General features: G+C 39.0%; 1 protein-coding gene across 4 annotated transcripts in view; it reads right to left on the bottom strand.

Moving 5' to 3' along the window:
* DENND5B (DENN domain containing 5B) overlaps positions 1–13969 on the bottom strand; it is a 214270-nt gene that overhangs the window by 75250 nt on the left and 125051 nt on the right. For all 4 annotated transcript variants that reach the window (XR_009356769.1, XM_059185891.1, XM_059185889.1 and 1 more), the window contains one exon: positions 945–1132. Coding sequence is in view for 3 of the 4 variants with exons in the window: in XM_059185891.1 (XP_059041874.1) it covers positions 945–1132 (188 nt within the window). In the remaining variant the exon portion in view is untranslated. The remainder of the gene's footprint in view (positions 1–944; positions 1133–13969) is intronic.

Consider the following 13969-nt stretch of genomic DNA (forward strand, 5'->3'; position numbering starts at 1 on the left):
ATGTTTTGTAATAGGACATGCCACTCTCATCAGTATTTATTATTTTTAAAAAAATTTTATTTATTTATTTGACAGAGAGCACAAACAGGGAGAGTAGCAGGCAGAGGGAGAGAGAGAAGCAGGCGCCCTGCTGAGCAAGGAGACTGATACGTGGCTTGATTCCAGAACCTGGGATTATGACCTGAGTGGAAGGCAGATGCTTAACTGACTAAGCCACCTAGGCGCCCCAATACTTCATTTCAAAGGTTTTACATTCCAATTCTGAGTACCTTAAGGACAGCCAAAAACAAGATTCAAAATGCTTCCAAGAATTCCTATATTCTTCTTAAACAACATCTGAAAATACAACCCACAGAAAGCATGGTAACCTTAAGGAGGTCTTAAAGCTAGAGGTTAAAATTTTTATCTCAATCACCTAGTCAAACTGACATTTAGAAAAAGTTGGTAACTAGCTTTAGCTCTGAAAGCAAAGAATGCAGAAGTATTTGATATCTTCATTATCCACAGCTTGCTGAGAGATGTTACTTTCCTTTGATGGAAGTCAAGAATCAAATTCATCTCAATTATTACAATGACTTTAAAGATTTTAATCATGTGAAAACCTGGGCTATATTGTTTAAAAGAAGAATTTATAACATGAATGGGGAAAAGAAATTAAATGTTATTAGAATAATGAAGCAACTAGATCATGCTACTTTTGTTCCATCTTCACAAATTTATAGCTATGAACATTTGCTACTATCCTATTTGAACCATGCTGAATTAATAACTAGTCATGGTAACCCTCAGAAGTCAGGATTTGTGCTCTATGGCTCAGGCTCTACTTCCAAGATTCAGGATGGTCAGAGACACAGTTTTGACAAAGACAATGCTGACTAACAATAAAGTGGCCTTGACCTGAATCAACAAATAGCAAATGCTTTATCACTCATTGTAAGTTTTACCTCTTGAGGAAGTTCTAGTTTAGAACGGTCAGTTCCTTCTTTTGACTGAAGGCCCATCAGATAAGGGACAGGAGCATCAAGAAAATGTAGCAGAGAAGCAGGGAGGATGGGCACATAAACATGCTGCCACTGAAATGGGAACAAAAGTGTGGTGATGCCTTCCGCCACAGTCATCAAGCGTTGATAATCTGTACAGAACAAGGAAAAAAGGAGGGGAAGATTGCAAATAAAAACATAATCACAGCATTAAGCTTGAAAATACTAATTTTCAGAAAAAAAATCTTATTATAATAAATAAAATATTTCTTTGTGATCATGCAGAATATAGGTCAATTCTTTCCCAGCACAATTAAAGAGTTCAATGGTTTCACTTGAATGGTACTAAGGGGGTTTGAGTAGGTGGGAAACATTATCTTATTCTTGCTTCTGAAATCACCGGTATGTAAGTTTACATTCCCTTAAAATGTGGAGGAAAAGAAGAACTAATAAAATTGCTTTTGGTATGTCTCCCACTGAAGATGTACCAGGATACTGCTATTGATCACTTTTTGTATACATGCATATCAATATAATCCCCAATTCAGAGGCTCTTTTTTTCTTGTATATATGATCAAGGTTATGGCCTGTGGTTATCCTGATTGTATTTATCTTAGCCTTCATTTTGTAGGTATAAGAAATCAAAGATACATACATTCATAATCATCCTACCTATATTTAACCCCAACTACATAACTATAAAATCTAGAAACAAAGTGAAAGTCACCTGAAAATTAGAGGTTGATTTTTGCTTGTGTTTTCTTCACATGAATCAATCAAAACTACAAACTGCTTATAATATTAAAGTGCCCTCCTGATTTTATTGAGATATAATTGACATATAACACTGTATTAGTTTTAGGTGTATGACACAATGATATATGTATAAACTGTGAAATGATTACCACAGTAAGTTTGGTTAACATCCATTACCTCACACAGTTACAAACAAGAGGTGACCCTCTTAAACTACTCTGCCATGGGGGTGCTTTACACGTCCATTGACTATAATCCTTATTTAAGCCTTTAAAGACAGATGTGTTTAGAATTCATTATTATTTTTTTTTTATAAAGGTAGTATTGTGGGGTGCCTGGTGACTCTCTCAGTTAAGCATGCATCTGCTTCAACTCAGGTCACGATCCTCAAGTTACAGGATCAAGCCCTGAGCCTGAGTAGGGCTCCCTCCTCACAGACAGTCTGCTTCTCCCTCTCCTGCTTCTTCCCCCGCTCGTGCTCTCTTTCTCACTCTCTCCCTCAAATAAATAAACAAATAAATAAGATCTTAAAAAAAAAAAAAAAAGGTAATACTGTGCATATACCATATACATGAAATATCTAGGTTAGCACGCTGTAATAAAACACATTAATATTTCTGCAGCAAACTTTAAGTGTCCCAATAGGACAGATAAAAAATTTAAATAGGGTCACTGGTTCAGGTCTGCTTTTTCAATAAATGAGTTACGAAAAGAATCTTTGGTTTTCTGCAATTTTTTGGATTTAAAAATTGAAGAGAAAGGATATTATGGACTTGTAATTTTGCTCTCACAGAATTCACTATGCACAAAAACAGTAAAATATGGGGCAGTAAGATTTTGGGGAAGTCTTTTAAACAGGATGTTTTCTGCTTAAAAAACTTTGTAGACAACTACCTTTAGTAGTCTAAAGTAGGATTTTGGTAATGAATCATCAGCTATCCATACCAACTTTAGAAGTCTCTTTATGTGATTCACTATTAAGACTTAAATTTTATGGGGTACCTGGCTGGCTCAGCGGGTAGAGCATGTGACTCTTGATCCTGGAGTTCTAGATTTGAGTCCCATGTTGGGTGTAGAGATTACTTAAAAAATTCTTATAAGTGAAACCTGTTTATAGGAATACTTTCAAAACACAAATACCAGGTGACCTGACATAGGAACATGAAGAGCTGACCAAATTACCTCATGTGGGGAGGGGACATGGATTCACACGCGAGTGCACATGCACACACACACACACACACCAAAGGACTGCTATGAACACACCCACACCCACCCACCCACCCACCCACCCCAGTTGAGGTCCAGAGAAGCTGGGCTGAGACTGATAGTACTCAGTGGAGATGGGGGTAGTCAAAGAAGATCAGATAATCAGCTACCTAACACTTTGCTAGTCAACAGGCAGATGTCTGAGCCATAGATGGGGGTCTTCATCACATGGGTTATGGGTGCACAGCTGACCTGAAACCCCTGAATCTGTTGAATGTCCCTACTAACTGTAGCTCTGAACTAGGACAGGACTCTATAATGGCACTTGCCCTGTGGGCTTTTTTCTCCACTGTGGGCTAAGTAAGGACAGAATGGTACCCATTTTATCCTGTTCTGCCCATAAAGCACAGGGCCCAGTTTATTGCAGTGCTGATCAGCTGATCAAAACTTACTGACCATCCCCCTGACCCCAAATTTCTTTTTTTTAGAGCAAGTGTGAGTGCGCAAGCACATGCACAGAGGAAGGGGCAGAGGGAGACAGAGAATCTCAAGTAGACTCCACACTGAGCATGCAGCCTGACGTGGGGGTGGGGGCTCGATCTCAGAACCCTGAGATCATGACCTAAGCTGAAATCAAGAATTGGATGAGCCAGCCAAGAGCACCTACTGCCCAAATTTAATGTGCTATCAAATGTTATAATTTTCTCCTCTTCTTGTAAAAGTCCTAACAAAACACAAAAAAATAAGGGGTAAGAAGGCATGCAAATAAACTATGAAAAGGCCAAATTCACAGAACCGTCTTTAAGATTCTCTTTTGTTGGTCACCCATTTCAACCAAGGATTGGAGTTTTTTTTATTTTTGTAACTTTGGCACCTTATCCCAGTATCTGACATATAACATATGTTCAAAAAATCTATTTTTTAAAGATCTTACTTATTTGGGGGGCCTACATGGGGGACGGTCAAAGGGAGAGGGGAAGCAGGCTCCTTGCTGAGTGCAGAGCTGGAGCCTGACATGGGGCTGGATTCCATGACCCTGAGATCATGACCTGAGCTGAAGGTAGACATTTAACCAAACGAGCCACTTAGGCGACCCTGTAAAAATACTTTTTAAACAAATAAATGAATTAGTGGGATCAGACTACATAATTTTGCTGGATAGCCATAACTCAAATAGACAACAGATTAGATGTTACCCACAAGAAACTAAAGAACTAGTTTTTCAGTAGGAGAAAATGGTAATTACTCAGACAAGAAACTGTGTACTCAAAAATGGTATTTCTTGGATGTTCATATAATTCAGTTAATTATCTGCATGCCCACTTATAAAGAAAATTCAAGGGGCATCTGGGTGGCTCAGTGGGTTAAATCCTCTGTTGTCGGCTCAGGTCATGATCTCAGGGTCCTGGGATCGAGCCCCACATCAGGCTCTATGCTCAGCAGGGAGCCTGCTTCCTCCCCTCTCTCTCTGCCTGCCTCTCTGCCTATTTGTGATTTCTGTCTGTCAAATAAATAAATAAAATCTAAAAAAAAAAAAATTCAAATATCCATTTACTAAGCCATGGATACTGTTCATTACACAGAGAATTTTTACCAAGTGACTCATTCTAACTATGTTAGAAAAAATTATCAGATTTAAACATTTTTTTCTCCTTTATATTAAAAATGTGAAGATTTTAATAGTGAAACATAATGTGGGTTTCCCAAGGCTGTTCAGAGTAGAAAAAAGGACTCTCACGAAACCTCCACAGCCTTTTGGAAGTGGCCAGAGAATTAAAGCACATTGTTGGGGCACCTGAGTGGCTCAGTGGGTTGACGCCTCTGTCTTTAGCTCAGGTCATGAGCTGGGATCGAACTCCACGAACTCCCAGTGTGCTGGGATCGAACTCCACGTTGGGCTCTCTGCTCGGTGGGGAGCCTGCTTCCTCTTCTCTCTCTGCCTGCCTCTCTGCCTACTTGTAATCTCTGTCAAATAAATAAATAAAATCTGGAAGAAAAAAAAAAAAAAAAAGCACATTGTTGCTCTACCAGAAGATGTATTCCCAATGTCACTCTTGAAGTCTGAGGAAACCAGAGCTCATTGAAAAATTAAGAGAAAAGGGGGAAAAAGGAAGAAGGAAAAGAAAAATTAAGGGTAAGAAAAAATTAACTTCCGTCACCTCATTTACATATTTTACAATTTGACTATATTCAAAATGTACAGTATGTACTATGTAGATGGGCTAATAGAAAAATAACTTGATTGTTCCGGTATTTATTTGCTAACTTTTAAAAACTGTTATTAGGGTGATTGTCTGGCTTAGTCAGAAGGGTATAACAAATCTTCATCTTGGGATGGTGAGTTTGAGACTCATATTGGGTATAGAGATTATGTAATTAAAAAAAAAAGTTGCTTTAGTTTCATTGTGGGTTCTACAGAGTTTTACTGTTGTAAAAGGTTATAAAAATAAACTATTATCAGGGTTTTTTTTGGTATTGTTAAAGATCAGTTTTCCAAGACAATCACTTCCTTAAAAAAGTCAATGTTTCTAATTTAACTAGTTTCTTTAGGGGAAAAAAAAGTGTAACACTAAAATCAAAGTTTTAAAAAAGAACTACAGTTTTTACATAACATTAAATGGGAGAAAAAACTGCTTAAATGTCTTTTAAGTAATTTAATGTTGAAGGATATTCTTCCTCCAATCCCTTACACATTTCTAGCTTATGAATAACTTACTTAAGAATAATGTTTGTTTCTTTGTTTGAAGATTTTTACCTATTTATTTGAGAGAGAGTGCACCTCGAACACACAAGGGGGTGGTGGAGTGGTGAGAGGGAGAAGCAGGCTCCCCACTGAGCAGGGAGCCTGAGGGGGGCTGAGATCATGACCTGAGCCAATGGCAGCAGCTTAACCAACGGAATAATTTTTTTTAAAAAGATTTTATTCATTTATTTGACAGACAGAGATCACAAGTAGGCAGAGAGGGAAGCAGGCTCCCCACGGAGCAGAGAGCCTGATGCGGGGCTCTATACCAGGACGCTGAGATCATGACGTAAGCTGAAAGCAGAGGCTTTAATCCACTGAGCCATGGAGATGCCCCTGGAATAATTTTTAAAAATATATATTTATTTATTTGAGTGAGAGAGAATGGATCAGGGGCAGAGAAGCTTGACTCCTCGCTTAGCAGAGTAGGAAGACTCATGTGGGATTTAATCCCAGGACATTGAGATCATGACCTGAGCTGAAGGCAGATGTTTAACTGACTGCAAGCCACTCAGGTGCCCCAAGAATAATGTTTTTAACGGGTGCCTGGGTGGCTCCATTGGTTAAGGTCCGATTCTTGGTGATCTCATGGGTCATGGACTCATCGCTCCGCAGGGAGTCCACTTGAAAGATTTTCTCCCTTTGCCCACCAGTCCCAAACCCTTTCCCTGCTCACACTTGTATGTACAAGCACACATACTCTCTCTCCCTAAAAATAAACACATTTAAAAAAAAATAATGTTTTTAAGGAAAAGGAGGAATGAGAAGATCCATCTGGTTAAGAAATAGTAATCATTTATTCTAACAATGCTCTTCAGTCAAAAGCCCCAGGAACACACCTGTGTTTGAACAAGGTGGGTTTACTACTCCTTATGGACAGGGAGCACACACACCTTGGGGATCTGTGGAGTGTCTTCATTAGAGGGTTTAGAGATAACCTATTACAGCATCTGGGCTGGGTTTGGGTAATTTTAGGGAGGGTATAAGGAAGTAGAGACTTGCTTTGCATTATATACTGTCACAAATCAAGGCAATTCTATGACAGGGGATATCAATAAATCTGATCTACAAGGAAGGCAGATTAATATGGGTTTAGAACTGTATTTGGTAAGGAAGTGAAGCAGCAGTTTGTATTCAGTGAAAGAAGATGTCTGGTATTCCACAGTGATGTTGCTTGAACTGGATATTCCTGTTGGACTATTTAAATTCTATAGAACAACATGGCTCAGTTGTGAGCATCAGATCAGTATGCAGTAACAGTGAGCCCTAGCTTGAGAACGAGATCAGTTCCTGGCTATCAGGGGCTACTTTAATATTTCTTTCTCAATTGTAAGTCAGACAGAGGTAAAAGGCTCAAGACTATAAGCAGTCTGGTCCTGTACCAATTACATATTTATCACCCCTCAGCTCCAAATTCACTCAGCACTGGTCTATGATAATGGACTAAACTAAGCATTTTCTTTTTACAGTGAGCACAATGCTAAGCTCTGCCAGGAGAAGGCAATGCAGAGAAATTTGGGGAAGAAGGAGTTTATCTTCTCAGTTCCAGTGCACAACGGCAGTGTTTTGTTTGTTCATACTCCTGTTGCATGGTTGATCAGTGGTGTGGTTGTATGAAGACATCTGGTAGGTACACTTCCTCAGCCATATGCCCAGTGGGAGCAGCCTCAGTGACTGGGCCAGTGGTCACCGTCTCATGGCCCCCCTAACATGAATATTGTATACTCAGATCTCACACTGACAGTGGTGTTCTGACAGATCCTGTGTGCCCACTAACCAGCCACAGCTCAGTTGTACCTCAAAGGTTTGTTTCCCCTTGCCCAGCGACTAAGGATCAGCTCTGGACCAGGCATTTGCTTGGGTATTCTACGTCTACTCTTGCCAGTTCTGTGTTCTCTTCAAGACTCGTTGAAATGCCACATCCTTTTTTATAATGCAATTTTTTAGCAGAAACAAGATAATTCTTTTTAACTGAATCAAGAAATAAAAGAGCTTTCTTCTTTAAGTATGTTTTGAAAAATTTAAGGAAAATTATTTTTGTTTCATATGCAAAGTGAAGAATGTGTGAAAGACATTATTTTCATATTTAAGACATGCCTCAGCATGGCATATGAGGCTATTCCTGACTTGGTCCTTTCCTGCCTCATTTCTTATCACCACCCTATACACAGTCAAATCATTTGCCTGTAATTAATTCACTGAACCTAACATGTTTTCACAGGTTTCTATGCCTTTGTATATACTTTTTCTCTGTCTAGTATATACAAAGACATACTTCCCCTTTCAGGGCTTGGCTGAGTTCCACTTTTTCCTTACTGTACCATCATCTGCCAGAGAGCAATGACTGTATTTTTAATATTAATAATATTAATATTAAAAAATAATATTAATATTTTATATTTTTATATCTTAAAAATTTTAAATAGTTAATATTTTATTTAATATAAATATTTAACATCTAATATATACAAATAGATCTATATAATATATAATATATTTAAAATACTTAATATTTTAAATATTTTATATCTTAATATATTTTCAATAATATCAACATTACTATATTATTAATATTATAATATCACAATACTATTATTATTAATAAATATAATAACTATTTTTAAGTATTTTAAATATCAGCTTATACATAGTAAGTGGTCACTAAGTGTGTGTTAAGAAATTACTATGTTAAGGGGCGCCTGGGTGGCTCAGTGGGTTAAGCCTCTGCCTTCGGCTCAGCTCATGATCTCAGGGTCCTGGGATCGAGCCCTGCATCAGGCTCTCTGCTCAGTAGGGAGCCTGCTTCCTCCTCTCTCTCTGCCTGCCTCTCTGCCTACATGTAATCTCTGTCTCTCAAAGAAATAAACAAAATCTTAAAAAAAAAAGAAATTACTATGTTAATATCTAAGGCATTAAAATAAAACTATTTAGACAATAAAAAAAATTATGCTTGGGGGAGGAGTCAAGATGGCGGAGAAGTAGCAAGCTGAGACTGCTTCAGCTAGCCGTAGATCAGCTAGATAGCTTATCTAAAGATTGCAAACACCTGAAAATCCATCGGCAGATCGAAGAGAAGAAGAACAGCAATTCTGGAAACAGAAAAACAACCACTTTCTGAAAGGTAGGACCGGCGGAGAAGTGAATCCAAAGCGACGGGAAGATAGACCCCGGGGGGAGGGGCCGGCTCCCGGCAAGCAGCGGAGCAACCGTGCACAAAATCAGGACTTTTAAAAGTCTGTTCCGCTGAGGGACATCGCTCCAGAGGCTAAACCGGGGCGAAGCCCACGCGGGGTCAGCGTGGCCTCAGGTCCCGCAGGGTCATAGAAGGATCGGGGGTGTCTGAGTGTCGCAGAGCTTGCGGGTATTGGAACGGGAAAGCCGGCTACAGAGACAGAGCCGACAGTAAGCTCGCAGCTCCGTGTTACCTTGAACCGGTCGCAGGCTCGGTGAGCTCGGAGCGCGGCCGGAGGTCAGGCAGACGGGAGTAACTGGGCGCTGTTCTCTGAGGGCGCACTGAGGAGTGGGGCCCTGGGCTCTCGGCTCCTCCGGGCCAGAGACCAGGAGGCCGCCATTTGTATTCCCGTCCTCCGGAACTCTACGGAAAGCGCTCAGGTAACAAAAGCTCCTGAAAGCAAACCCGAGCGGATTACTCACCCCGGCCCGGGTAAGGGCGGTGTAATTCCGCCTGGGGCAAAGACACTTGAGAATCACTACACCAGGCCCCTCCCCCAGAAGATCAACAAGAAATCCAGCCGAGACCAAGTTCACCTACCAAGGAGTGCGGTTTCAATACCAAGGAGAGCAGCAGAATTCCAGAGGAGGAGAAAGCCAAACACGGAACTCATGGCTTTTTTCCTGTGATTTTTTTTAGTCTTGCAGTTAATTTAATTTTTTCTTTTTCATTTTTTTTTTTTTTTCTCGCCTTCGGGTAAATTTTTTTTTTTTAACTGTTACCTTTTTCTTTTTTAACGATTTTTTACTAGTTTATCTAATATATATATTTTTTCTTTTTTACATTTTTCTTAGGTGTTTTCTTTTTTTAAAAATTCTTTTCTTTTCTTTTTTTTTTCTTTTCTTTTTTTTTTTTTTTTTTTTCTTTCTTCCTTTTTGAACCTCTTTTTATCCCCTTTCTCCCCACTCACGATTTTGGATCTCTTCTAATTTGGTTAAAGCATATTTTCCTGGGGTTGTTGCCACCCTTTTAGTATTTTACTTGCCCCTTCATTTACACTTATCTGGACAAAATGACAAGACATAAAAATTCAACACAAAAAAAAGAACAAGAGGCAGTACCGAAGGCTAGGGACCTAATCAATACAGACATCGGTAATATGTCAGATCTAGAGTTCAGAATGACAATTCTCAAGGTTCTAGCCGGGCTCGAAAAAGGCATGGAAGATATTAGAGAAACCCTCTCGAGAGATATAAAAGCCCTTTCTGGAGAAATAAAAGAACTAAAATCTAACCAAGGTGAAATCAAAAAGCTATTAATGAGGTGCAATCAAAAATGGAGGCTCTAACTGCTAGGATAAATGAGGCAGAAGAAAGAATTAGTGATATAGAAGACCAAATGACAGAGAATAAAGAAGCTGAGCAAAAGAGGGACAAACAGCTACTGGACCACGAGGGGAGAATTCGAGAGATAAGTGACACCATAAGACGAAACAACATTAGAATAATTGGGATTCCAGAAGAAGAAGAAAATGAGAGGGGAGCAGAAGGTATACTGGAGAGAATTATTGGGGAGAATTTCCCCAATATGGCAAAGGGAACGAGCATCAAAATTCAGGAGGTTCAGAGAACGCCCCTCAAAATCAATAAGAATAGGCACACACCCCGTCACCTAATAGTAAAATTTACAAGTCTCAATGACAAAGAGAAAATCCTGAAAGCAGCCCGGGAAAAGAAGTCTGTAACATACAATGGTAAAAATATTAGATTGGCAGCTGACTTATCCACAGAGACCTGGCAGGCCAGAAAGAGCTGGCATGATATTTTCAGAGCACTAAACGAGAAAAACATGCAGCCAAGAATACTATATCCAGCTAGGCTATCATTGAAAATAGAAGGAGAGATTAAAAGCTTCCAGGACAAACAACAACTGAAAGAATTTGCAAATACCAAACCAGCTCTACAGGAAATATTGAAAGGGGTCCTCTAAGCAAAGAGAGAGCCTACAAGTGGTAGATCAGAAAGGAACAGAGACCATATACAGTAACAGTCACCTTACAGGCAATACAATGGCACTAAATTCATATCTCTCAATACTTACCCTGAATGTGAATGGGCTAAATGCCCCTGTCAAAAGACACAGGGTATCAGAATGGATAAAAAAACAAAACCCATCTATATGTTGCCTCCAAGAAACACATTTTAAGCCCGAAGACACCTCCAGATTTAAAGTGAGGGGGTGGAAAAGAATTTACCATGCTAATGGACATCAGAAGAAAGCAGGAGTGGCAATCCTTATATCAGATCAATTAGATTTTAAGCCAAAGACTATAATAAGAGATGAGGAAGGACACTATATCATACTCAAAGGGTCTGTCCAACAAGAAGATTTAACAATTTTAAATATCTATGCCCCTAATGTGGGAGCAGCCAACTATATAAACCAATTAATAACAAAATCAAAGAAACACATCAACAATAATACAATAATAGTAGGGGACTTTAACACTCCCCTCACTGAAATAGACAGGTCATCCAAGCAAAAGATCAGCAAGGAAATAAAGGCCTTAAACGACACACTGGACCAGATGGACATCACAGATATATTTAGAGCATTTCATCCCAAAGCAACAGAATACACATTCTTCTCTCGTGCACATGGAACATTCTCCAGAATAGATCACATCCTCGGTCCTAAATCAGGACTCAACCGGTATCAAAAGATTGGGATCATTCCCTGCATATTTTCAGACCACAATGCTCTAAAGCTAGAACTCAACCACAAAAGGAAGTTTGGAAAGAACCCAAATACATGGAGACTAAACAGCATCCTTCTAAAGAATGAATGGGTCAACCGGGAAATTAAAGAAGAATTGAAAAAAATCATGGAAACAAATGATAATGAAAATACAACGGTTCAAAATCTGTGGGACACAACAAAGGCAGTCCTGAGAGGAAAATATATAGCGGTACAAGCCTTTCTCAAGAAACAAGAAAGGTCTCAGGTACACAACCTATCCCTACACCTAAAGGAGCTGGAGAAAGAACAAGAAAGAAACCCTAAGCCCAGCAGGAGAAGAGAAATCATAAAGATCAGAGCAGAAATCAATGAAATAGAAACCAAAAAAATAATAGAACAAATCAACGAAACTAGGAGCTGGTTCTTTGAAAGAATTAATAAAATTGATAAACCCCTGGCCCGACTTATCAAAAAGAAAAGAGAAAGGACCCAAATAAATAAAATCATGAATGAAAGAGGAGAGATCACAACTAACACCAAAGAAATACAAACTATTATAAGAACATACTATGAGCAACTCTATGGCAATAAATTTGACAATCTGGAAGAAATGGATGCATTCCTAGAAACATATAAACTACCACAACTGAACCAGGAAGAAATAGAAAGCCTGAACAGACCCATAACCAGTAAGGAGATTGAAACAGTCATTAAAAATCTCCAAACAAACAAAAGCCCAGGGCCAGACGGCTTCCCGGGGGAATTCTACCAAACATTTAAAGAAGAACTAATTCCTATTCTCCTGAAACTGTTCCAAAAAATAGAAATGGAAGGAAAACTTCCAAACTCATTTTATGAAGCCAGCATCACCTTGATCCCAAAACCAGACAAGGATCCCACCAAAAAAGAGAGCTATAGACCGATATCCTTGATGAACACAGATGCGAAAATACTCAACAAAATACTAGCCAATAGGATTCAACAGTACATTAAAAAGATTATTCACCACGACCAAGTGGGATTTATTCCAGGGCTGCAAGGTTGGTTCAACATCTGCAAATCAGTCAATGTGATACAACACATCAATAAAAGAAAGAACAAGAACCATATGATACTCTCAATAGATGCTGAAAAAGCATTTGACAAAGTACAACATCCCTTCCTGATCAAAACTCTTCAAAGTGTAGGGATAGAGGGCACATACCTCAATATCATCAAAGCCATCTATGAAAAACCCACCGCAAATATCATTCTCAATGGAGAAAAACTGAAAGCTTTTCCGCTAAGGTCAGGAACACGGCAGGGATGTCCATTATCACCACTGCTATTCAACATCGTACTAGAGGTCCTAGCCTCAGCAATCAGACAACAAAAGGAAATTAAAGGCATCCAAATCGGCAAAGAAGAAGTCAAATTATCACTTTTCGCAGATGATATGATACTATATGTGGAAAACCCAAAAGACTCCACTCCAAAACTGCTAGAACTTATACAGGAATTCAGTAAAGTGTCAGGATATAAAATCAATGCACAGAAATCAGTTGCATTTCTCTACACCAACAGCAAGACAGAAGAAAGAGATATTAAGGAGTCAATCCCATTTACAATTGCATCCAAAACCATAAGATACCTAGGAATAAACCTAACCAAAGAGACACAGAATCTATACTCAGAAAACTATAAAGTACTCATGAAAGAAATTGAGGAAGACACAAAGAAATGGAAAAATGTTCCATGCTCCTGGATTGGAAGAATAAATATTGTGAAAATGTCTATGCTACCTAAAGCAATCTACACATTTAATGCAATTCCTATCAAAGTACCATCCATCTTTTTCAAAGAAATGGAACAAATAATGCTAAAATTTATATGGAACCAGAAAAGACCTCGAATAGCCAAAGGGATATTGAAAAAGAAAGCCAACGTTGGTGGCATCACAATTCCGGACTTCAAGCTCTATTACAAAGCTGTCATCATCAAGACAGCATGGTACTGGCACAAAAACAGACACATAGATCAATGGAACAGAATAGAGAGCCCAGAAATAGACCCTCAAATCTATGGTCAACTAATCTTCGACAAAGCAGGAAAGAATGTCCAATGGAAAAAAGACAGCCTTTTCACTAAATGGTGCTGGGAAAATTGGACAGCCACATGCAGAAAAATGAAATTGGACCATTTCCTTACACCACACACAAAAATAGACTCAAAATGGATGAAGGACCTCAATGTACGAAAGGAATCCATCAAAATCCTTGAGGAGAACACGGGCAGCAACCTCTTCGACCTCTGCCGCAGCAACATCTTCCTAGGAACAACGCAAAAGGCAAGGGAAGCAAGGGAAAAAATGAACTACTGGGATTTCATCAA

Source organism: Mustela lutreola, chromosome 8, assembly GCF_030435805.1.
Source record: "Mustela lutreola isolate mMusLut2 chromosome 8, mMusLut2.pri, whole genome shotgun sequence".
In the NCBI taxonomy this organism is placed as follows: domain Eukaryota; kingdom Metazoa; phylum Chordata; class Mammalia; order Carnivora; family Mustelidae; genus Mustela; species Mustela lutreola.